At 34.8% G+C, this 26,900-nt stretch overlaps 2 protein-coding genes across 8 annotated transcripts in view; both read left to right on the forward strand.

The window, feature by feature from the left end:
* rtel1 (regulator of telomere elongation helicase 1) overlaps positions 1 to 23,784 on the forward strand; it is a 46,379-nt gene extending 22,595 nt beyond the window's left edge. Inside the window, exons 23-33 of one of the 3 annotated variants that reach the window (XM_087272344.1) lie at positions 640 to 755; positions 1,495 to 1,618; positions 4,911 to 5,082; positions 9,282 to 9,439; positions 9,918 to 10,013; positions 12,491 to 12,686; positions 19,185 to 19,322; positions 22,190 to 22,300; positions 22,398 to 22,619; positions 23,235 to 23,357; positions 23,457 to 23,780. In XM_087272344.1, the coding sequence (XP_087128470.1) occupies positions 640 to 755; positions 1,495 to 1,618; positions 4,911 to 5,082; positions 9,282 to 9,439; positions 9,918 to 10,013; positions 12,491 to 12,686; positions 19,185 to 19,322; positions 22,190 to 22,300; positions 22,398 to 22,619; positions 23,235 to 23,357; positions 23,457 to 23,512 (1,512 nt within the window). In that variant the 3' untranslated portion in view covers positions 23,513 to 23,780. Of the gene's footprint in view, positions 1 to 639; positions 756 to 1,494; positions 1,619 to 4,910; positions 5,083 to 9,281; positions 9,440 to 9,917; positions 10,014 to 12,490; positions 12,687 to 19,184; positions 19,323 to 22,189; positions 22,301 to 22,397; positions 22,620 to 23,234; positions 23,358 to 23,456 lie in introns of all 3 variants that reach the window. The other 2 variants (XM_087272343.1, NM_001013310.3) reach the window with 2 other exon arrangements.
* Positions 23,785 to 24,679: 895 nt separating this feature from the next.
* Positions 24,680 to 26,900, forward strand: part of zgpat (zinc finger, CCCH-type with G patch domain) — a 14,659-nt gene continuing 12,438 nt past the window's right edge. For 2 of the 5 annotated variants that reach the window (XM_087271924.1, XM_087271923.1), the window contains exons 1-2: positions 24,680 to 24,775; positions 26,380 to 26,900. The exon at positions 26,380 to 26,900 is cut by the window's right edge and continues 76 nt beyond it. In XM_087271924.1, the coding sequence (XP_087128050.1) occupies positions 26,423 to 26,900 (478 nt within the window). In that variant the 5' untranslated portion in view covers positions 24,680 to 24,775; positions 26,380 to 26,422. Of the gene's footprint in view, positions 24,776 to 26,093; positions 26,137 to 26,379 lie in introns of those variants that run through there. The other 3 variants (NM_001441955.2, NM_200485.4, NM_001441956.2) reach the window with 2 other exon arrangements.

Raw genomic sequence — 26,900 nt, forward strand, 5'->3', positions numbered from 1 at the left:
TTTCAATTGTAATAGTGTTTACTGTAGTGTAGTGTTTACAGCCATGACAACTTTATAGGCATTAAAAAAACAAACATCTTAAACCCTGCCAATTTTTGAACACTAGTAAAAAGACAGATTTACTAATTGTTCATTCACCTATTTATTAATATGCGTCAACGTATACATTGAATGAAATTCTATGTATTTAACTTGTTTTAAATAAATGAATTGAAATAAATTGACGATTAGCACATAAATTGAGAAATAAAGTAAACTGTTCTACTACCATATTGAAGAAAAATCATCAAATGGATTGCTTTCTGTAAGAACAACAAAAATAACCTTTATCAAAATGTGAGCATGTATTCAAGGTGTAAAAAAAGCCTGCAATAAATTGTCTATGGTTAAGGCAGGGCTGTCCAAAGTCAGTCTTGGAGGGCCGGTGTCCTGCAGAGTTTAGCCCCAACTTGCTTTGACACACCTGCCCGGAAGTTTCTAGTATACCTAGTTAGAGCGTAATTAGCTTGTTCAGGTGTATTTGATTAGGGTTGGAGCTAAACTCTTCAGAACCCTGGCCCTCCAGGACCAAGTGTGGACATCCCTGTGTAAAGATATTGGGTGTGTATGTGTTCTTATATGGTCTGTCTTGTTGTTCAGTATTTGACTGGCCAGGAATGGTACAGACAGCAGGCCTCTCGAGCTGTGAATCAAGCCATTGGCAGAGTGATCCGCCACAGAGAAGACTATGGAGCCATCTTTCTCTGTGATCACAGGTAATGGTAGTACAGCAAATTCCCAGTTTGACTGTAGAGCAAGTACATCCATATTAAAGGATTAGCTACTAATTACTAACCCTTATGTCATTTTAATCCCCTGAGACATTCATTCATCTTCAGAACACAAATTAACTTAACTTAAGAAGAAACTAGAGAGTTCTCTCATCCTCCTTGGACAGAAACGGTCCTGAGATGCTTAAATTTTCAGAAAAGGGACCAACAACATTGTCAAAACATTCCAGGTAACTTCAGTGGTTCAATTGTAATCATACAAAACTCCAAGAACTCTTTTATGCAGCAAAAAACTGTAAAATTTACTTTATTCTCTATTGTTTCCTGTGTCAAGTCAGGGTTGTGTTTACTGCAGGCATATTGTGTTTACTCTAATGGCAATATGGTCATATTGTTCATAGAAGACATGCATGCTGACGACTTGATATGTAAGAGAATATATAGGCGAACAGATATATTGACAGATGTTTGGTGCACAAAATTGTTCTTGGAGCTTCTTATGATTACTGTTGAGCCACTGATGTCGCGTGGAATGTTTTGACAATGTTTTTGGTCCTTTTCTCAACTTCTATTCCCTCTATGGCGGATTAGAGAGCTCTCTGATTAGTTTGTGTTCTGAAGACAGACAAAGGTCTTGGGGGATTGCAATGAAATGAGTAATTCATAACAGAATATTCTTTTTTGAGTGAACTAGCCCTTTAATCTTTTGGGTTTTTCAATCCAGATTCAAAAGCGCAGACGCCCGTAATCAGCTTCCTTCCTGGGTGAGGCCATATGTTAAGATTTACGATGGCTTTGGTACTATGGTCCGTGATGTGGCTCAATTCTTTCGAACAGCGCAAAAAACTGTAAGTGTTTCTTCTTTACTGTATGTTTTCTTTAAAGCTGCAGTCTGTGTTTTTAATTTTTTCATTACAAGAAATTATTTTAGGCAGTCAGCTATCATCATTGCTGTACCTTAACCTGATTCACAAGTGTGCGCTTTTAATGATATTTTATAGTTGGGGTGGTAGTGGGAGGTTTTCGCAGGAAATATTCCAATATTCCAAACATTTTATTTTTTCCTTTTGGGTTTAAACAACAATATCTTTATATGAAATTTGTGGAGTTTACATGTTTTCCACATGTTCGTGTACGTTTTCTCCTGGCTGCCCTGGCAACAACACTGTCTGCCTTCACAGCTTCACCAGCGAGAGCGTTAAAATTATCAACATTGATCTTGTATTTAAAGGAGCTGTTGCAGCATATCAGCAAATCAGTTACGTTTCCGCATAAAACAAGCTTTCTAACGTGAAAATGTTGCGCTCTTTTTATCAAATTTATTTTAACTATGGAGGTTGCTTGTGGTGTGGCTTTGCTCTACTTATCCAATATGTGTCCATATGTTTGAAATATTCTGAAGCAGCAATCTTGTTTTGTATGGTCGCATGCGATTCCCGCATTTTTCAAGGAAAAAAACCCAAAAAACATTAATGCACATTAGTAACTCACCAGTAACGTTTTAATGTATGCCCCTCTAAGCAAACATCGTAAATAATTGGAAAAGTGGCGACCGCAATAATCAAATTCTTGGGAACAACTATGGTCGGAACCAAAGTTCACAGCACTGTGTTCTCTGGACTCCTCTCAAGTGGTGGACTTCTACATTTTGATTGCTTGTCGCAGAACCATGTCATAGCTCATTACCATAAAGTTGACTTGATTTTAACTCTCCTCAACACCCACATCAGCGACGCTGTGATGCTCCTCGCTGCTTATCATTGCCGGCCTCCTTGGAAAATGAATGACTTTTGCTACTTTGACGCTCTCGCTGCTTCCGATTGTGAACACACTGTTACCCCCATAGTCCAAAGACATGCCATTTAGGTTAGTTGGATTCATTAAATTTGCTGTAGTGTGTGTATGTGTGTGTGTGTGTGTGTGTGTGTGTGTGTGTGTGAATAAGAAAGTGTATGGGTGTTTCCCAGCACTGAGGATTCACAAAGTATGGTTTACTCACACTAGGCTATCCGAACTGTGCCCATTTCTCAGTTTGTTTGACAAGTGCAAGTGTTCTGAATCGGGCCCAGGTGTGGTTCAGTTTGTTTGGTACACTTTAAGTGTGAGTGCAAACGTGCAGCATGAGCATGAAAGTGAAGCCCCGATGTCATATTTAAGGGACTATTTCATTTGGATTTACTAATCTTACTTTTAAATAAACGCAAACTGTCTTAGATACAACCCCCCTGCTGCACGTCAGCTGCCACATAAAATAGAATTGGGATTGGGCCTTAGTAGACTGTCAGTGCTGGGTTGCAGATGGAAGGGCGTCCGTCACATGAAAAACAAAAACAAATTCTAGAGTAATTGGTGGTTCATTCCACTGTGATGACCCCTGATAAGCTAGGGACTGAGCCAATTTGAATTTGAAATTTGAAATTTGAATTTTGAGACAATTAGAGATTAGACTTCATAGATATTGGAATCTAAAAGTAATTTTAACAAACACTAAATTCACAGTCACACATTTTAAAGATAAGCAATATTAGAACAAAGTACAATAATAATTTGCATGGTTTGATGTGATATAAGCTAAATGCTATTAGATTTAATCACCATGGTATGTTGTGCGATTTAGTGTAATACTTTATTTTCACTCAGTTGGTCTGAACAAATGTTGCTTACCTATTTGTGTTGAACTGTCAAGATGTAAAATCTTAAGTACAGTATCCCGAACGGTCCAGTGATTGACAGCCACACACAGCAAAACATCAGCTAGATCTGCACTGAGGAGCTTCTTTCATGAAAAGAGTTGAATTCTGCAAATAACTGCGATTGCACAGTTCAACCAGTGATGGTGACAAAGATGCAAAACTTATGGACTGCAGCTTTAACCATAAATAGGTCTTAGGCAGTTTTTGGTTTAAAGGGTGCACATTCATTAGGTATGGGCTAGTATAAGATTCTGATGGTGTGATTACCTTGAATTAAAATGTAACGGTTTCACATAACTGCTCTAAAATAAAGTTTTTTTTTTTTTAAATGTCTTAGTAAGAAAATAACTTTTTTTTTTCTCATTGAACATTTTATTTTAGGAAACATAATATTTTGGAACAGTAAACATGTCGGCAAAATAATTTAAATTAATCACTGACTCTCAAAAATGCATAAAAAACCTTACATAACCATATGAACGTTAAAACAGAAACATTTGGTGGTTTAAAAACCTTGACTTTTCCAAACCATGGTAAACCCATAGACTGTAAAATATATGGACGTAGTATCCGTGACGTCACCCATAGGTTTCTAAAGAGCGCAAAAGAAGCCACAAGTAGGCGCGGCCAACCGTCGCCATTTTGTACGCGCGTCATCACACCCACGGCGGGATAGCAAACAAGGGCAAAGAGGCGGAGAGTGAGCGGAGCTACAGACACCTGCTGGCATTTAGCTTGGACCTGGTTCAGACACACTTTACTTTGGGAGAACGCTTAATACTTTATCACCTGTGACTCGATTGTATTCTGACCACTTGTGCTTGGTTGTATACTATATCAATAAAGTGTTTAGACTTTTAAAAACACTGCTGTAATACATTAAGCCACTAAACATTGTTCTTATGACATTTTTAAACAGGAGGAAAACGCGAATTACTTCCAAACACTTCAGATATAAGTAAGTCTGTGTTAGTTAATGTAAGACTATTGATGAAGTCCAGCATAACACTTTATGACAACGCTTCAGATGACTGTTCTAGAGCCTACAGCTAGTCAATCTGTCAGATTCTGGAGTGCATTACAGCTCTAAATATAAATATAAACGATCTTAAATAAAACAAATACATGTATAGAGATGGTATATAAGTATATAACTTTAATCACATGGGAAACGGAGGCCACGTGAATTGTTTGTGAGCACAATTAAGTGCACTCAGCATGCCATGTCATCTAATAATTGTAGGAAACAAGTCCAAAAGGCAGTTGACTGTGTAAAGCCACATAAAACACTGTGAAATTTGCTCTGTTTTGGAGCCAGGAGCGGCCACGACTAGCGGAGTTACTTCCGTATTGGCTTCCTGAGGGAGAGCGGGAGGTTGCCGCTTGGGTAAGCTTGAAACCGATTCTCGTCCTATGCCTAACATTCATTGATTCATTTGTGTATCAGAGACCGGTTCCTGTTAAGAAAGGAAAGGCCGAGGGCCATGAAAATCAGGCAGACACCAGACTGCTCAACACAGGCTCCAGCTGCCCTACTAAGAGTGTCTGGCCCAGTGACATCTATCAAAAGGCCAAAACACTAGACGCTCACGTCCCCAGCCTAAAAAGAAGAAAATTAGGTGAGCTCACCACTATTTGTCTTTTTCATGAGGCTCTTGGTTCTTGTATTAATGCTGCATGTGGGATTTGTCAAATCATGTTAGATGTGATTTAATTAAGCAAATGTACGTACTGCTGGTTTCTAAGGTCATTTAGGCCAGTGGTTCCACCTCAGAAAAAAATTGTCTCTCAAAGTGCCACCATAATGACCAGTATTGAAATACAATAGCGTAGTAGGTTTAATTAAGCAGCTACAGCACTGCACAGTTCAAAAACTAGGCAGATTAATTCCTATTATTATTGTAATAATATGTATTATTGTCAGCCACTTTAAACATTATAAATCGTTTGAACATTAATTGTGCTTTCAGGTAAAACAAAAAGAGAAAAACTTCAACATTTAATTTAAAGTGTGCTTTTAAAAGTACTGAAAGGGGTGATCCACTACGATGTCATATTTTAAACTTTAGTTGATGTGTAATGTAGCTGTGTGAACATAAACAGCATCTCTCAATGTAAAATTCTCAAAGTGCAATGCAAAGGGGGACCTTGGTTTTTACAGAGTTAGCTTAGAAAAGCCTACAAAGAAAGGTTATAACAGTTTTGTATTTTTCATTAGCTTTAGTTTTTTATTTCATTTTGACTTTTTGTTTTTTAAATTCAGTTTTAGTTTGTTTTCGAGGGAGATTTACTAGTTTTTATTAGTTTCTATTTTTTGAAATTATTTAGTTTTAGTTTAGTTTTTATTAGTTTCAGTGTTATTTTTTTTTATTTTTCTATATAAGGATATTTGTTAGGTGCAAAATTTAAAATCAACAGAATAAACATTGTATAATAAAAACTCAGCCGTACATTTTTTGAAACATGTATTCAGAGGACACATGAACACTATCATCTACCACTATCATCTACCCATCCTCAAACTCAAATACAGCAGCACGCAACAGCAGCCTTAAGTACAATATGTGTGCAAGGCTGCTTGGTTAGATGCACAGCAGCGATGAGAAGTTCAGATCTTTACCGTGGATGTTAGGACTCAACATACCAAAATGATGTAGTCAACAATAGTAATTTTAGTCAGTTAAAACATCACCATGATCTCAAAAATGTCTTACAGTAAAATTTTGCAACCCTGAACACTGAAGCATGATTTACTTATTTAAATTCCATTATGATTTTCTGTTATGAAATAAACTTACGTTTTACCAGATCCTCTTATTTAAGCCCTCGGTTTACCTGTCAATTTGTACAATAAACTTAGCAGTATTATTGCTCTACTGATGTCTATATGATATAGGCATATCAGCTGCTGCAACATCGCTTGTATATTGTTTATCTTTTTTTTTTACCCCGTTTTCATTTGGTTTATTCCATGCCTTAAAATCTGGCTAATAAGAATTCACCTTCATTTCAATGTTTAGTAGGTGTTTTTAAATAAAAAGTCAGCGGTAAATGGTGTATATAAATAATAACATTTACAGCTAAAGTTATTACTTAAAATTAGATTTTTAGAACATTAATATTTTATAACTGCAAATTCAGTAGATTACCTCGACAACATGCCGAAACTCAAAATGTCAGAAACATTGTTTAAATCAAATTCAAATAACGTTACAGGAGATCAGTGTGGAGATCGGCTAACATTAGTTTTGCGCCGGAGAGCAGAGCGTATTTTTCCATACTTAAACTAGCAAAAGTGGATTCAGACACGCCCTTAATGCTTTTGCCCCATGCACTTTAGACTTTGCATCTAGATTGTTAAAATAGAGCTTAGAAACTTTGTTCACTTTATGGTTTGAGTTTCGAGTGCTGAAATGTTTAGTTTTCCTTAAATTATTCATCCTTAAAATGATTTTGCACTTAAAGGTTTCTAATATCAATTTACTACTTTTTTTTCTCTCTGTTCCCACCAAATCAATGCAATTTTAAAATGGCTATTTGTATCCTAATTTAACAATTTAAAAGGTAAAACTTCCTGTATTTTCTTTCATAGCTTAGAAAAACACAACTTTGCAATATTGTGCAGCCCTAGAATATAAAAAACAAGTAATTAAGCTACAATTAACTTATAATCCGATTTAATTTTGACTTTGAGTGTCATTTAATAGCACAGTGATTTATAAAAAGTCCAATTAAACTTATTAATTATTGGATATTTGATCGAGACCAGTTCTGTGTAATATATTAGATTTTGTTATTTGGACTATGATTTAACATGTTACAAGTAGGGCTGCACAATATATCGTTTCAGCATCGATATCCCAATATGTGTCCCCGCTATAGTCACATCACAGAGGATGCAATGTTAAATTGGGATTGTAGTTGATCAGCAATTGAGAATACATGAGATTTGTGATGTCAATGCAAAGTATAACCATAACAGAGGGAAGCTTTATCTTTTGCACGTGTTTTAAAGGGATTTTAGGAGAGTGTAGAGCATTCGGGCACAATAACGTAAAACATTTGTGACTTTAATATTACTGAATTATTAATACATCGAAGACTATACTGTGTTATTTTACATCTGACACTTGTTTCATCTGAAATAAATTTACTGTTTGACTCTCCGGAAAACCATTAAACACTGTTCATTGCCATATCACCCTGCAGCCCAAGACCGGTCACTCACTGAAGCTAAGCAGGTCTGAGCCTGGTCAGTACCTGGATGGGAGACCACATGGGAAAACTAGGTTGCTGTTGGAAGTGGTGTTAGTGAGGCCAGCAGAGGGCGCTTAACCTGTGGCCTGTGTGAGTCCTAATGCCCCAGTAAAAGTGAAGGGGACACTACACTGTCAGTGGGCGCTAGAGGTCTGCATTCCCGCTGCTGTCCTGCAGGCGCCGCAGGACCCAACCAGATTTCTGCGGCGCGGGTATAAATTTCCAAATAAATCACGGGAGCGGTCGGTAACGGGTTTAATTTAGGACGGGAGCGGGCTGTCAAGCAATATCGCTCCCGACTCCCGAGTGTGCACGCGTATATATGTGTGTAAATGAAATAGCACGATGCTGTGTTTAGCTTGTTTGTTGCTGTGTGTGTGTGTGTATGTATGCGCACGCGCGAATGAGAGATGTGTGTGTGTGTGTGTGTGTGTGTGCGCGTGCGCGAATGAGAGAGAGAGATCTTTGCCTGTGTGTGTGTGCTTGGTGCTTATGAGTGTGTTAGTGGGCGCGCGCGCGGGAATGAGAGAGAGAGAGAGAGAGAGAGCTTTGTCTGTGTGTGTGTGTGTGTGTGTGTGTGTGTGTGTGTGTGTGTGTGTGTGTGTGTGTGTGTGTGTGTGTGTGTGTGTGTGTGTGTGTGTGTGTGTGTGTGTGTGTGTGTGTGTGTGTGTGTGTGCGTGCGTGCGTGTGTGCGCTTGGTGCTGTGCGTGTGTGTGTTTATACAGACAGCTTGTTATAGGATGTCTGGAGTGTATAACTGGGTGATTTTCGGTTTTGTTCTCCCCCCGCTCTTTAGCGGGATCGGGCGCTGCGGGTAGAAAACGGGGCGGGTCAGGCAGCGGGACAACAAGTGCTTAATATAAGCGGGAGCGGTCGGGTTCGGGCTAAAACCTGGCAGGTGCAGGCGGGAGTGGGATTTAAAATTTAGTCCCGCGCAGATCTCTAGTGGGCGCCATCTTTCGGATTAGACTTTAAACCAAGGCCCTGACTCTGTGGTCATTAAAAATCCCATGGCACTTCTCGTAAAGAGCAGGGGTGTAACCCCGGTGTCCTGGCCAAAGTCCCTCAATCGGCCCTTATGATCATGGCCTCCCATTCATCCCCATCCACCAAATTGGCTCTATCACTGTCTCTCCACTCCCCCAATAGCTGGTGTGTGGTGTGTGCACCATCCCAAGTGGATGCTGCACACTGGTGTTGGTGTGAAGAGACCCCCCTCATGATTGTGAAGCCCTCTGGGTGTATGGCCATGCACAATAAATACGCTATATAAATAAACAGTACAGTACATTTCAATTATTTTTGTTCTATTGTGATTGTTCTTGCTAGCAATTTACTTATTTCTATTTTTATACATGTTATTTTTCACACCCTTACAAAATCAACCCAACCAATCTAAATTAAGGGTTTTTATTCCCCAAATAGAGCTATTCAAGCCATATGGTAAATTTGTATTCATATCGCAATAAATATCGCAGAAAAAGAAACATTGCAATGTCAGATCTTTCCAATATTGTGCAGTCCTAGTTACAAGTCAGCAAAAGTGACTGTGATGTTTTAGACTCCGAAGAGCATTCAGGACGGGAAGGTGCAGCCAGACTTTGCATTCAATATGAGAAGGAGATGACAAGCAAAAGGAAACCAGTCAGCCTGCTGGATGCCCTGGACGACACAACCAACAAAGAAGAAAGGGAAGACACCATGGTTGGGGAGGAAAGAGTGAGACCATTTTTATTTTCTCTCCAATGTTTAACACCAAATGAGATGTAATGCAGAATGCCGGTGCGTTTTTTTTGTCTATATAATGAAAGTGGATAGTGATGTATAGTGCCGAGATGCAAAAAAGACAAGTGTGATAAAAACTGTCCAATACAATGTTTGGACCATTTTCCAGATCTTCTGAATTCATAAGATAGCCTAATGGGAGAGCACAGGACTTCTCTCAGAGAAATTGAAAGTGAATAACCTAGAAAATGGATTTTTTTGCTGAGTAAATGGGATATGAATGGTAAAGAATTGCCTCATAAATCACGATCAGGGTTTTGAATGACAACTTTGATCTCTTTTTATCTTTATCCTCAATTCCTTTTCCTTTCGTCAGATTAGTTTATAACTTTTTCTGCACATGCCGTTACTTGTGTGAGCAAATCTTTTTCACTAATTTTCCATTTCTCCCTTTGGTTATTTGACCCTGCAGGCGAGTCGCTTGTCTACTCTTTCTCTCCAGCATGACAAACGTCTGGATGATGAATCGAGGGGCGGGAAACGGAAAATTAAAGTGGTTCAAGAACGGGTGAGGCATCCAGATTGAATTTTTTTTTAGTTCATTGGTATATACAGAATACCCTTGTATGCTCAGTATAATAAGACTATACAAAACCTGTATTATTATTCTCTGATTAGTAATCAGTCTTTTTTTCGTATAATAATAATAATAATAATAATAATAATAATTATTATTATTATAATAATAATGATAATAATAATTAGTTCAAAGATTAAAAACAATTAATCGCTTCCAAAATTAAATAAAAGTTATGTTTATATAAACAAACACACACACACACACACACACACACACACACACACACACACACACACACACACACACACACACACACACACACATAATATGTGCATATTTAATAAACTGTTTATTTATATTAAGATATGAAATATGTATATTATAGAAATTATATATAAATTTAAATTCTATTCAAAAGTTTTGTAAAGCTTTGTTTTTATGTATGTGATTGCATTGCATATACCAAATAAATAAATGAAAAAAAAAAAACTTGGAAAAAAAAAAAATATATATATATATATATATATTTTTTTTTTAATATTTATATATTTTATTATATATATATATTATATATATATATTTTTTATATTTATATATATATATATATTAGGGCTGCAACAATTGATTATTTTAATAATTGATTAATCTGTTGATTATTTCTTCGAATAATCAATAGAAAAGCCTTAATAGATTATGAATACATTTTTAACCTTTTATTCAAAAAAACTTTATTCAAATAAGCTCATCGCTGAGCTGTAATAAAAATAATAATAATAAAAATTAAAATAATAATAAACTAAAAAGTTTTGTCCTGTTTTCAATCCAAAAATCAAAAAAATTCTAAATCAAGATACAGGACGATAAAGTACACGATAAGGTCGCTGGTTTGAGTCCCGGTTGGGCATTTCTGTGTTTAGTTTGCATGATCTCCCCGTTTTATCGTAGGTTTCGTCTGGTGCTCCGGTTTCCCCCATAATCCAAAGACATGCGTTATAAGTACATTGAAAAAGCTAAATTGGCCGTAGTGTATGTGTGTGTGTGAATATGTTTTTGGATGTTTCCCATTGATAGGTTGCAGCTTTTAGGGCATCCACTGTTTAAAACATATGTTGGATAATTTGGCGGTTCATTCCACTGTGGCGACCCCTGATTAATAAAGCTGAAGGAAAATTAATGAAGATTTGTGTGTGTTTTATTATATATTTAATATGGTCACACTTTACAATAAGGTTCATTAGTTAATGTCAATTAATGCATTTATTAACATGAACAAACAATGAGCAATACATTTACTACTGTATTTGTTCATGCTAGTTAACGTTAGTTAATGAAAATACAGTTGTTCATTCTTAGTTCATGTTAACTCATGGTGCATTAACTAATGTTAACAAGCATGGACTTGGATGTTAATAATGCATTAGTAAATGTTCAATTATGATTAAATGCTGTACATGTGTTGTTCATGATTGGTTCATGTTAGTAAATGCACTAACTCATGAACCTTATTGTAAAGTGTTACCTTCAATATATATAAATACACGCATATCTTATGCCAAAACAAATTTTTGTTTTGGATGCAATTAATCTTTGCCCAACACTAATAATTATGTAATAATAACACCAAGAAAGACATAATAAGAATGTAATAATAAGAAAAAAGAAGAAATAATATTAGTAATAAATATTTGTTATTTAATTTATGGAAAGTGTTATGAATTTGATTATTTGATGTATAGAAAGCTAAAAAAACAGCATTTATATGAAATAGAAATATTCATTGTTTAAAAGTGAAATAAATCTAATAATGTATTAACTGTCAACTTTAAGGGTTAGTTCACCCAAAAATGAACATTACCTTATCATTTAATCTCAGGTGGTTTTAAACCTTTATGAGTTTCTTTCTTCTGTTTAACACAAAAAAATATATATTTTGAAGAATTCAGGGTATGAGACCCATCAACAGCCATAGTAGGAAAAGAAAAATACAAAGGAATTTAAGGGGTCTCAGCAACCAGCATTTTTCACAATATCTTCCTTTGTGTTAAAAAACCTAAAAAAGGTTAAAATAGGTTTTTTTAACAATGAAATAATTTTAACGTTTTTGTTAATTTAATGTGCCCTTTCTGATTAAAAGTTGTAATAATAATGAAAATACTTCAACATATTTATTTTTGTCTTATTGAAATTGACATTTGGAGGTTTTTGTTTGGCCCTTTTGTGTAAAATCAAAAATGTGTCCCCAAAAAACCCTAAACATTGTAAAGTTCTCTATCTTTTGAACAGTAGTGTTGTGTAGAGCCCTTGTTTTGGTCTTTATTTTTGCGACTAAGAATTTTGCAATGTAAAAATAACACAATTTACCCTCACATTTAGTGTATTACCATAGTAAATGGATTTAGGCAACCAAAAGATTTTTTTAGAATTATTATTAATGTACTCTATTTCTTCTGCTGGCTGTGCTTCAGGAAACAGTGACTTCCCATACTGCAAAAACTGGCAAGGCTTTCATGATGGAGCTGAGAAGATGCCTGAGTCATGAGAACTTCAAGCTAATCATGGAGGCGCTTCAGTCATACAAGACGGCAGATGACTTGAATAACCTTCTGGCTACTGTGGCTGAACCCCTCATACAAGACCACAACACTCACAGTCTGCTGAGAGGTATGTGATGCAATCTTAATCGATCCATACCTTGAACTGGGCCAGGTAGAACCTGATGACTTATTTCAGCAATGGAATTTAGAAAAAATTCTGCAGAGTAAATGAACTATAAACTTATGAGTAATAAGTGCTACATAACTAAAGGTCGGTTTATACTTCTGTGTTGAGTGATCAGCTTGACCCACGGCACATACCTTGAGTGTAGTCGTGCATTTATACTTTAAGGTGCTGTTTGTCTTGCTGGCAGTAGTTTATGTTATGCTCCTCTGTATCGAATTTTCGCAAGTGTTTTGTATTTTATGAATTCTTCCTTAATGTACAAGTAGCTAAAACTCGATCATTCAGAGGCGGGAACTGAAGGACGTGCAACAACTTTAATCATAAGTTAAACACAAAACAAAGGTTTCCATCTGGAGCTCCTTCACAGGACTTGACACTTGTAAACACTCGCTCCATCAGGCTCGCAGGTCTCAGCACCGCCCATTCTAGGCACAGCTACCAAGCTGATCAATCACAGAGCTTGCGCTACACTTTGTTGCATTGTGTAGTTACCGTTTTTGAGTGGTGCGCGTCAGCGTCGCCGTCAGTCACGGCAAGGGCAATGCGACTGCGTGAAGGCTGCGCCGGACCATACGCGTGTGCTTGACGCAGAAGTATAAGTCAACATTAATAAGCAGTTCCAGACAGAATCTGTGGACTTTATTGCTATTTCTGCATAGAATTTTGTAAAAATCTATGGATTGATTTTTAACACAAAATAAAATGACATAATTTTAGGGATGCACCGATAAGGATTTTTTGGCCGATATTGATTACCAATAACTCTTCAGACTTGGAGGCTGATAGCCGATATAAATAGGCCGATAATTATAAATATTTCAAAATGTAATATTTTTATACAGCAAACTTCATAAACGAAGTTTATGCTCTTATGAACTGAATAGTCTATACTCAAAGCAAAAAAGCTATGATTTCAAAATTGCAAGGTGATTATATTGACCCATATTCACGATTTCACATAAATCAGCATGCAAAAAAATGTTTTTTTATTAACCTATTATTATAATAACAAGTTAAATAACAAACTGGCATTTAATCAACAAGCAAGTTAAATATATATTTAAATAAAAGGAAAATGAAAGAGCTAAGGACTAAAACCAGCCCAAATGTTCTTGAATAAAACGTGTTACAGTGATGGACATACTAGGGTTGGGTATTGTTTGGGTTTATTTCGATACCGGTGCTAAATTGATACTTTTAAAACGAATGCTTGAACGGATACTTTTAAGCCACCAAATTGTGGTGGATGAGTCTAGAGGTGGATGAGTCTAGAAAAATCTTTTATTTGACAATCTTTAAAAAATATTTTTAATAGAACAATATAATTAAAGTTTAAAGTAAACATCAATTCATATTTTATATATTTGAATTGCATTAATATATTTCCTTTGACCATTTGCGGGCAGGGGCCACTTGTACTTTTGGGGGGCACATTTTAATATATATCACAAAATACTTCAAAAAATAAAATTGCTAAAATATAAAAAAAAGATAAATACTTCAAATCATAAACAAGATAATTAAATAACTTAAACTCAAAATAATCTTCCTTGTTCATTTATTTGACAAGTAGCTTTGTACTGGTGTAGGATAACACATTTCTAACATTCAAGTACATCAAGGCACATTTTTGCACCTGTAAACTTTAACAGATAGGCCTACAGTTGAAGTCAATTTATTTTGCCCTCTCATTCATTTAAAGTAATGTTTCTTAAAATTTCCTAAATTTTCTTAAAGTTTCTTAAAGTTTCCTAAAAAAATTATATTCTGGAGTCATAATAAGTCGTGTTTCTTATTGTTTAATTCTTGAATAAAAGCAGTTTTTAATAAAAATAATAATTAAGGTCAGTATTATTAGCCTCCTTAAGAAATATTTACTGTATTTTTTTATATACACAACAAATCAGTTACAAAATAATTTGTCTAATTATTTCAACTTTCATAGTTAACTGATTAAGTCTTTAAATTACACTTTAATCTGAATAAAATACTATAAAATAGTTCAAAGGACTGGATCTTGCAAAACTGTCTTGCAAAATAACTTGTAAAATGTTATGCCCTGACTGTCACCATGGGGAAGATTTCTGATTAATAATGGTCTCTGCATAGCCAAGCACTTCCTATATTAAAAGTGTTAAAATTGCTATTGCCTGTGTCAATTTGGGCATCAACCTAGGCTAATGCACGCAGCACCGTCACTGACAGAGCAAGTGCTCACGTTGCTGTGTCAGAATCCTTGCTTGTAAAATACGCTTTAGAACACTTAGTTTAAGCAAATTTAATGTACGCGATCATGCGTGTCGATCTGAAGAGAGTCGCTTTCGCTTACCGAATGTGCTGTACTGCGTGCATTGCGTGCGTCCGTCCTCTAAGCAACGTGAACAAACACCAGACATCGTCGGTCCGTATTCCTCAAAGTTGTTTAGAATTAAATGTCTAGAGATGGTGTGACAACGCGTACCTATGTGTGCCTTTGACGTACTTGTCGCAGCACTAGTGGCACCGAAATTTATATGCTGATTTGATCTGGTACATACCAGTTACAAAGGTAGCGGTGCTATAATGGCACCAGGTTTTGGTACCCAACCCTAGTACAAATATGTAATGTCTGAAAAAGCCTTTTTAGAGGTGTTTTAACAGTTCGGAGCCACAGTACAAGCGAAAAGCTAGATACAGATTGTATTACTTTAGATAGATTCATTCTATTTGGCGTTTTAGATTCTTTTGAACATGTAGCTGCTGTTTGTCGATCAGACAACGCTTCTATGTTGTTCTTGCTGTCAATTGCGGGAAAAATGATTGATGAAAAGTTTGATAAACCGCTGTGAGTTTCACTCAACTGCACGTGCAGGTTTGCCCTCAGAGTCAGATTTTGATACAACACATACATTGATCATGACTTTATGACAAACACAGAGCATAATATAAAGACAGAATGTGTGGCGAGTTGAGAGCCCCGACACTAGATTCAGTGACCAGTCGGCGAACCTCTTCCCAGTGCTGCTGTGAGGCGGTCAGATCTGTGTGTGTGTGTAATGTGTGTGTGTGTGTGCGGTGACGGCCCTTACGCTCGCTCGTTATAAACAATATGAATATTACAATCAAACTAAATTGAATCTTACATAAACAACACATGGCAAGCAACGCATTAATAATAATAACAAATAATCATTTTAGATTACAAACAACGTAACGAGTTGTTTAACACGTGTGCATCACTGCTGTAATATTTACACATGTAATATTTTTTCCTGAGGCGATTGAAAGCAAAACACACAATGGCACTCAATTAAAGATATCTACAATGATAAGAAACATGGTTACTTACTGAGTTATTAACGCACAGCTATACCACATGAAGAAAGGATGGACTTTGAAGGAATAAACAATGTGAGGAGAGATCCATTATAGTGCACTGGACAAGTCTGAGCAACGTCCACCCACGCATGCGCGAGGCCGACAGTTCTGTACAATTATGTAATTTATCTCTTAAAGATATTGGCCTAATTTAGACATTAAGATAACGAAAATCGGCCGATAACGATATAGTCGCGGATATATTGTGCATCCCTAATAATTTTAAAATAATGACTGTTTAACTTTTATTCAAGGTTTATCCAATTAAGTCCACTTGTTTTGTAAGCAAAGTCTTATAATATATCTACTAAAAGAAAACAGTTTACTTAACCAACTGTTTTGTACATACATCACCAAAATATTTGTATATTATTCAAAAATATTACTAAAAATAATTGAAAAAGTGAATTAAAATAGTTTTACTTACATTTATATTAGTCAACACATAGTCTCAATAAAGGGCTAAATGTGGGCCTTCATAAGTAATGAGGGCTACATAACTAATAGGGGTGTAACGGATCACAGTTGATCCATTATTCGTACGGATCACAACCCACGACTTGGAACACACGTAACCCAGAGATTAAAGCACTGTTTTACCTTGTAGATTAATCCTAAATTTGTGACGATCGCAGAGAGTTCGCCTTTTGCGTCATTCAAATCACATGTATGAAAGCATTTAGGCTTTCTTGTAAAATATAATGTCATCGGAAGAAGTTGTGGTGGGTTAATAAAGTTGTTTTCTGCCACTTCTTGTTTAGCCTGCATTGATGCATTCAGTGTGAGCTGCACAATTAATAATTAAAAGATCGGGATCTTAACACCTACGGAACATAAATTATAAATGATGGTGATTTGCATATGTTTATTAATCCTTCAAATCGCTGCATTCAAATCTTTATTTGAAAAATTGCAAAAATCAAGAAAGATTCATTCTTGAGTCTTTTGAGTTCGTTATGAAGTTACAAACAGTCAAATAACATAAAAGTACTGGTATAACAGTTTAGATAAAACCACTGATGTTTTTTGTAAAGATTAAAATAATCATCTAATGCATTTAACAATGCTCAAAAATGAAAGTTGTAGGTAGAAATCACTGTCCCACTTTATATTAAGTGTCCTTAACTACTATGTACTTACATCAAAAAATAAATACAATGTACTTACTGTGTTTATAATGTTTTTGAGAACACTTGTGGTGCTTTGGAGTTGGGATAGAGGTTGGGTTATGGACAGGTTTGGTTATGTGGGTAGGTTTAAGGGTGGGTTAAGGTGTAAGAGATGGTCAACAGTGTATTTACAAATGTAATTACAAAAGTTAATTACAGATGTAATTACATACATGTATTTAATCAAGCATAAGTACACAGGAAATACATGTATTTACACAATAAGTACATGTAACATACTATTAATTCCTGTGTAAGTACATATTAGTTAAGGCCACTTAATATAAAGTTGGACCGAAATCACATTATTTGACCAGCCATCAAAGATATACCACCGAATAATTCTTCAAAATCTAGAAATGAAACATGAAGTTTTATGAGTGAATGACTGAATCATTTATTAAAAAACGAGACTACAAACAAATATAGGTTTTACAATTGATAAATGTTAGATTTCTACATTTAGCGTTATCAGCAACAGTAGTAGTAAGAGTGAATTTTTCACAGTACTGAATATTATACTATTTATTTTTATTCAATTGATTACTTCTTCATTTTATTTTTAAATAAAATTACAGGTTCTAAATACTGTTTGTTAAAACCAAAAGTTTCTTGCAGTACTGTTTCTGTAATAAATGGAAAGCAAATTACATTTGTCCCCTCCCTTTATGGCTGATCAGAAGAATGGTTCGATCCGTGACTAAAAAACCATAATGTGATCTGAATCCTGAGATTTGTGATCCATTACACCACTAATAACTAATAAGCAGGGTCAGGCAGAATCTGTGGACTTTTTAGATATTTCTGCGGAGTTATACAACAAAAAATCAGCGAATTTGAAAAGAAAACCTAACACACAAAAATAAAAATATTAAACTACAATCATAATGCAATTAAAACCCTTGATTGGTACAGCAGTTTTCTCGTCTAATACAAATCAAGTTAAGCTTTATTGTCATTTCACAATATCTGTGGACATACAGTGGAATAAAATGTTGTCTCTCGCAGGACTACAGTGCTACATAAATAACCAATCATAAATATGAAGCCAACACTGAAAGTAAGAGCTATATTAAATGTATATTTAACTAAAATACCAGAGCTGTCCTCTAACTTTACTAACTATACATATAGTAAAAAACTTAAGTATACACATAACCTAAAGAAACACTATACAAGTACATTCACATAAGGCAGAACAATATTATGCACGATATTGTGCAAAAGTGGCATTTAAGTTTGAAAAAAACTGTGCATTTCTGGTACATTCACAATTGAACATTCAAGTGTCAAAGATGAGTGAAGCAGTGGCGCAGTAGGTAGTGCTGTCGCCTCACAGCAAGAAGGTCGCTGGTTAGATTCTCGGCTCAGTTGGCGTTTCTGTGTGGAGTTTGCATGTACATGCGGTACAGGTGAATTGGGTAGGCTAAATTGTCCGTAGTGTGTGAGTGTCTGTGTGAATGTGTGTGTGGATGTTTCCCAGAGATGGGTTGCGGCTGGAAAGGCATCCGCTGCGTAAAAACTTGCTGGATAAGTTGGCGGTTCAGTCCGCTGTGGCGACCCCGGATTAATAAAGGGACTAAGCCGACAAGAAAATGAATGAATGAAGTGTCAAAGATGAACGAGTACGTTTTCTACAGGTGGTTTGTCTAGCCCACTAAAAGACCTAAAAAAATGACATTACAAATGTTGTTGTTTATAATTGATTTAATTGTATGCATATTATTCAGTAATATTACTGAAATTAATATAAAAATTGAATAAATATGGATTTACATACAAGGAGAAAGAATACAAGGATTTAAATGAAATTTCTTTATTCAAGTCAATTTGCTTTTTAATTTCAAATTGCTTCAATTTGCTTTATCTGTTTGCCATCTGACTTTAACTTACAATTTTTCCCCCCCTCAAGGTCTTTATCAGTTTATCCGACCACACCATAAGAAAGAATATGATGAGCGTTGTTTGGAGTTAACAGGTGAAGGTTGTGGCTACAAACAGGAGCATTCATTGTCCAGAGAGGAAAAAGAAGCTCTCAGGCACAACTCAGGTGACACTTGACTAGCCCTGTATATGGTAACATTTAAATGCTTAGAATCTCAGTTTTCTTCAGATATGCATCGATGTGACTGTAAGAAACGTATTTACATAAGCAGATGTCATCAGGTGGTGTTAGTTAAATAAAAACACCTTATTTAAATAGTACAAGCCCTTCAAAATCTGGTTCCTACAGCATTATGCATCTCTTATTTGTGTTTTGTTTTTATGCTTTGTTGACAAACTTTTTTGGTGTGCCAAGAGGTCACAGTGTACAAATTGTGGATTGTGATGCATTCTGTCATAGGTAGGGACAGGAGGAATCTGCGGACATTTTTTGCTATTTCTACGCAGAATTTTGTTAAAAATCTGTGAATTTATGCGAAATGATTTTGGGAGTATCATAAAACTTAATATATGAAACAAAAAAATAATTCCTTTTAAATTTTTATTTAATGTTTACAATGCAAATCCATGTAGATCCACTTTATTCGGTAAAAAAGTAAGTCTCCCATATATCTTTTTCATATTATTTTCATATTAGTCAATAATTATACTGAAATTAATAAAAAAATGAATAAATATAGATTTACACACATTTACACAAGTAAATAAACAGAATCAACGATGGGCTTAAAATCTGCAGAATACTGCGCGTGCAGATTTCTTGTGGGCCTATTGGCTTAAATGCTCAGCGCTGGAAAACGTAATGTAAATAAAAATTATTGGTACATTTTAAAACATCCACTAAGCAGTGACTACCGGATTAACCTGGTAGCTGTACGGTCAGTGTATCTTTTGGTCATTGGATTTTCATTTTAATAAAGACTTGTTTTTTACATTCTGAAACCAGATAAACCGACTTATTCACAGTGACGCAATGCTGCCACACACACACACACACACACACACACACACACACGCACACACACACACACACACACACAGACACACACACACACACGTGGGATTCCAAACGAATGTCCAATGTTACTGTCACTCTTGAAGTGGAAGTGATTTTAACAAAAAACTTTACTTTCAGATAAATGTTCAGTAAAGCAATTCAAATAATGCATATATTGTCAAATATGTTGTTCCATTTAAAATGCTGCCATGTAAAAAAATTATTAAATATTATGAAATATTAATAATACAATATATATATATATATATATATATATATATATATATATATATATATATATATATATATATATATATATATATATTTCACAGTGAAAAAGTAAAAATTTGCCAAATTTTGATTTTTGTTTTAAAATTGAAAAACAAAAATAAAAAAACGTCTCGTTTTTCGTTTTTAAATATCCGTTTCTAAAATGAAAATCCAATGACCAAAAGATACACTGACCCTGTACTACTGGTACTGCAGAAAGATATTTGTTCCACTTAAAAACTAAAAATTAAAAAACAAAACAATTCCTTTTGACATTGATTGGAAAAAATAGTACCAGTCACACAATAAGATTTCATTAATTGATTTTATTTAATGTATTTTCTGAGCTAGGACAGAACAACACTTCTACAGCATGTAGAGATCATGCTGCAGTTCAACAATTACTATTGCATTATTAAAAAAAAATCTAAAGTTGTGGTTTTTAGCATTAATTAATGGACTGTGAGTTAGCTAGAACTAATACCAACAACAATTACTTTCATTAACATAAAAAAATGAATGCACAATATAATAAAAATTGGTTATTTATTTATGACAGAAAACACATTGTCAAAACTTATTGTAAAGTGTGACCGAAATACATTATGAAATGTGGGAATATGATATGCATCATAATACAATACAATAAATTGTGAAATAGCAATGTGACCGAAATACATTATGAAATGTGGGGATATGATATGCATCATAATACAATACAATAAATTGTGAAATAGCGATGTTTCTTTTTTCCTTATAACTTAAGGATTTAATTTTAGAGTTATCATAACTAAATATATTGCAATAAAAAATACAGCAATTTAAAAAAAAAAAACTTTATAAGACTTTATATATTCTTTTTTTTATTGGAATTAATGTTTTGGTATTTTGTTATTTACAAATTTTGACAACAAAAATGCTCTCTGTCTGACAGAACAAACATTTAGGCCCTATTTTCTTTTTCAATAATCAAAAAAAATGATAATTTTGCTGCCACTTCATTTTAAGGTACTCGCTGTTAACCAGATGTGGGAGTAAGTCACACATTTGCAAGTCACAAGCAAGTCTCGAGTCATAACCTTTAAGTCTCAAGCAAGTCAAGTCAACTTTTGCCTGACTCGAGTCAAGTCCAATCGAGTCACTGCTTATCTCAAGTCAAGTCAAGTCATGCAGTAGCTTGGTCTAACAAGTCACTTTCAAGTCAATCAAATTTTTGTCGATTTTTGAAAGTTTGCAATTTCTTTTGCAATTTATATTTACATATATAACTTTCGGTATTGTGTCTAATGCATAGTATGTAACAAACAGTTATTTATTTAACAAAAACAAGTTATTTCGAGTAATTTAACAATTCAAATCAAGTATCAAGTCATGACAGTCAAGTCAAGTATTTTTTGGATCTTTGTCAAGCAAGTCCTAAATTTTGCGACTTAAGTTTGACTTGAGTCAAGTCATGTGACTCGAGTCCCCCATCTCTGCCATTAACAAAACATTAAGATTTACTGTTCAGTAAGCAACTTGTTTTACATTTTAAACTGCTTGTTAATAGTACGTTAGTAGTTAGGTTTAGGTATTAGTTAGGATTAGGGATGTAGAATAAGATCATACTTTAATAGTAATAATTAACTGCCAATAATAGGCAGGTTATAAGCCAGTAGTTAATAGTGGGAATTGGTACTTTAATTAAACTGTTTTTTTTTTTCTAGCGAAAGCTGAGATTCCTCCTGTAAATCCACCCATTGAGCAGCTGAATTCTAGTCGACTGCTGAACCAAGGTGGTTCGCACCTAGGAACCATCCAACTTAATGGAGGGGAAGGTAAAATCAGAAGTATACTAGAGATGCTGGTATTTTAAAGGGAACTTGTTCTGGATGCAAACCTTTGCTTTTTGATTTGTTTGTGAATTTTCTACAGTGAATGTGAGAAGTGAAGAGCAGAAGCCACAAACATCCATCAAAGAAGGCCCGTCGTGCTCTTCTCTGCTGTCAGACATAAAACAGGCCATCGGTGCAGAAAAAACCCGTCAGATGTTTTCAGCCTTGCAGGCGTATAAAACGTCAAACAATTATGAACAGATGGTTTCAACTGTTGTGAGCTTATTGACCGAGAGAGATGAAGACATCGCTCTACTAGAACGTTAGTCTGTTCTTTTTTGGGTTCTTCTTCAGCTTTTTAATATTGTAAAGTCAAATTATTCACCCTCCTGAATTATTAGCCCCTTGTTTATTTTTCCCCAATCTCTGTTTAACGGAGAGAAGATTTTTTTCAACACATTTCTTAACAGATTAGTTTTGATAACTCTTCTAAAAACTGATTTCTTATGTCTTTGCCATGACAGTAAATAACATTTGACTAGATGTTTTTCCGGATACTAGTATTCAGCTTTAAGGTAAATGTAAATGCTTAACTAGGTTAATTATAGTAATTAGGCAAGTCATTGTATAGTAATGGTTTGTTAAAAAAAATACAATTAGACACTTAGAAAAATATTGCTTAAGGGGTTAATAATATTGACTTTTTTTTTTATTAAAACTGCTCTTATTCTAGCTGAAATAAAACAAATAAGACTTCCTCCAGAATGAAAATATTCTAGAAAAAACTGAAAATGTCCTTACATCATTTGGGAAATATTTAAAAATTAATAAATACAAATCACAGAAGAGCTAATAATTCTTTAGCTGTATCTTTTAACTGACTTTGAATCTTAAAAAAAAGAAGCTAAACTTGTTTGTTTTTTCCGGGTGGATTTAGGTTTATCTGTGCTCATTCGACCACAGCACAGGAAGCAGTTTGGTGAGCTGTTAAAATCTTTGACTGGAAATGATTCTGCAGTTGTCCAGGATTCAGACATTGGATCAAGTCAGGTAAATCAAGGTATATATTTTTTATATTGTATTTAAATATTTAATTCTTTAAAAGGGATAGTAAGTAACTATGCTAATATTCTTCCAAAACTGTTGTATTTCTTTTCAGCAACTCAGTTATCTGGAGGAAAGACTCAACGCAAGATATCGTCCTTCTTTTCATAAATGCTGCTAGGTTTAGAGATATTAAATCAATATCTCCTTGTTATTTACATATACCATGCATACAGGGCTTTATGCAGGAGGGTGTTAAAAAACTTATATTGCACATCTGACATATTACAATGCATTAAATGTATTTACAATTTTTCGGTTTATACTTAGGATCATTTTTTTAAATAAATAAATGAATTAGTTTTATACTTTACATTTAAATTTTGTTTTTCAAATTCTTTTGAAAAAAAGTCATTTTAATAAAGGATATTGTAAGTGATTTCATTCATTTGTGATTTAATTTTTCCTTTGCCAGCACTTTAAAAAAAAAAAGTTTTGTTTAGTTTTATTTTATTTTAATTTAATAATAAAGTTTATATTTAATTTAATGGTAATTCTCAAAAGAAAACAAAAGGGTTCCAGTTTTTGGCCCTGGATGTGTAATTTTGTAATTTTGGTTTAACTTTATAAGTACAGATACGTTAGAGTGAACTTTGCACAATATGAATTGTCATTCTGTTGCACATTTTGTATGTTTTATATTTTATTTCATACAGGATAATAAAATCTAAATACTGTATAAAATATAATTGTATGCATACACAAACACATACATTATCCAGTCTATACTATACACAATATATTAACAGATTAATATAAGACATTATGACAGTCCTGATTATTAGTCTATGTATTTATTTATGAAAAAATAAGTAAATATTTTTTTATTTCACTTTTGTCAATTGGTGAAGTTTGTTTCTCAACACTGTTGCCACTGGCTTGTTGGTTTGGGACTTGTGGAGCTGCGCATCAATGGATTTGCTCTTCAATGTTTGAAGTTTCAACAGTGAAAATTAAATCACACTGAACTGAACTAAACTGAATTTCAACTCTGAAAACTTCTCAGTTAAGCTGCTTTGACACAATCTACATTGCAATTACATGTGATGTTTATTTATTTATTGTTATTGCCACTAGAAGACAAAAAGGTATAGTCTATGTTTTAGTCCTATTATGAACAACATAACCTGCCAAACAAACAAAAACTGGTATGGAAAGAGCCCGAATCTTTTGTTTTTTATTATTATTATTAGTAGTAGTAGTAGCAGTAGTAGTAGTAGTATTTATGCTCTTAAATGAAATGGCATCTAGGGAAGCGCCGACTGATGACGACAGAGTGAGATCAAATTCGAGCGACTCCCAGTTAGCTGTCTGGGCATGCACTAAATTCCAGGGGTTTCATTACCACGACGTAAAATGGGCGTGGCTCGGTCGGTGTTTGGGAAACGCCCCCTTTAAAAAAAAACAATACTGAGAGGTCACCGATCATGCGCAGTACAGGTTCTTTTTTAGCGCGGTCATTTCAAACAGGATGATTATGGATAAAGAACCTAGTTACCGCGGTGGATAACGAGGGAAAAAACAATCATACAGGTTGTTTTTTTTGTTTTTATAATGTTATATTTTAAAGATTTCATTAGCAAAAACGGCTGACCTCGTTTTACTCCGTTTTTCTGTCTCTGGTCTTTTGTACTTCCATTTTAAACCAAATAATAATGGTTGTGGTAAGATTAACCGTGTTTTTGTAGTTTAAAATATGGTATTCAGTCATGTTTAAACAAATAAATACCACATTTTCTGTAATAAATCATGGTTAATTTTTGTTTTCTCGATCTTAGTTAATTAACATAACTCATATTTATTTTCTATTTTTATTTAAAGTCATCATACACAAAACAACTGAGATCAAGACAGGTATCTGATGTTAACTAATATAAAAGTGATCCTACATGAAACACCTGAGATCAGGACAGGTATTTGATGTTAATATATATATAAAAGTGATCAAACATGAAACCCCTGGGATCAGGACAGGTATTTGATGTTAATATATATATATAAAAGTGATCATACATGAAACCCCTGGGATCAGGACAGGTATCTGATGTTACTGTATATAATATAAAAGTGATCAAACATGAAACCCCTGAGATCAGGACAGGTATTTGATGTTAATATATATATATATAAAAGTGATCATACATGAAACCCCTGGGATCAGGACAGGTATCTAATGTTAATGTATATAAAAGAGATCATACATGAAACCCCTGGGATCAGGACAGGTATCTGATGTTACTGTATATAATATAAAAGTGATCATACATGAAACCCCTGGGATCAGGACAGGTATCTGATGTTAATGGATATAAAATTGATCATACATGAAACCCCTGGGATCAGGACAGGTATCTGATGCTACTGTATATGATATATAAAGTATGTGACACAAAAGCCGTGGGATCGGGACAGGTATCTTAAGTTATAACAGTATTAATGTAATCTAGAGGTATCTTAAGTTAATTTGTTTAATAAAACATACACTGACTTCACATGAAACACCTGCGATCAGGACAGCTACTTTGTACTGCATATAAAAGGCATTTGACACGAAACCCCTGCGAATACGTACAGGTATCTGAATCAAACGGCTGTTTTCACAATCTGCGCATGATCCGTGACCTATGCAAATTCACAGATAGGCCACGCCCACCCGATGACGTAGTAGCGGTTACGCTGTACTGAAACCCCTGGAAAAAAGTGCCTGCCCTGGGAAATATTCTCCACCGTGAAATGTAAGCATATAGTTTATTATCATTCATTTCGGATAATAAAGTAAAATGATGAATATAAATGGAAGAAAATGGCTAAATACTAGTGCCAGCTGTATTTAGCTCTATAACGTTAGCGTCAAAGCTAACCACCACATCACATTCACTAGACATAACACACAAGTGTGACTGATAATAATAGTAATAATAATAATAATGGTGCATATTCTGAAATATGAAAAGTTAATTCCTGCTTTATTACTGCAGTTCCTCTACAACAGTGAGCTCCTGTCATGCAAACAAACCCGCAATGGATGAAAGCAGTCTGGAGGAAGCCATCGGAACCTACAGAGCTCAGCTTCAGCAAGTTGAGCTGGCTTTATCTGCTGGTTTGGGATCAGCAGAGCAAGATGACCTTCTGAAGCTGAAGGAGGACCTCCAGCAGCTCATCGAGCTAACAGAGTCCAGCTTGGTGTCTGTCAAAAAAAGCCAATTGCTTGCTGCTTTGGAGGAGGCTTCCACCAACCAAAGTGACACTTCTGTTCCTCAAGAAACTGCTTTGGACAATGAGTTTGCCGCTTTTTATGCAGAACTATCTGAAGACTCTAATGAGGTAAAACCAAACCCTGATACTGATGAGGAAAACGAGGAGGAAGAGCAGGATATTAGTGGAACTAAAGTTTGTGCACCTTACCGTACCTCATGGGGAACCCTAGAGTACCATAATGCCATGGTGGTCTGTCCTGAAGAGCCTGAAGGAGAAGAGGCTCGAGTCCGGGTTTTTTACA

The sequence above is a fragment of the Danio rerio genome, chromosome 11, assembly GCF_052040795.2.
Source record: "Danio rerio strain M-AB ecotype USA chromosome 11, GRCz13ab, whole genome shotgun sequence".
Taxonomy (NCBI): Eukaryota; Metazoa; Chordata; class Actinopteri; order Cypriniformes; family Danionidae; genus Danio; species Danio rerio.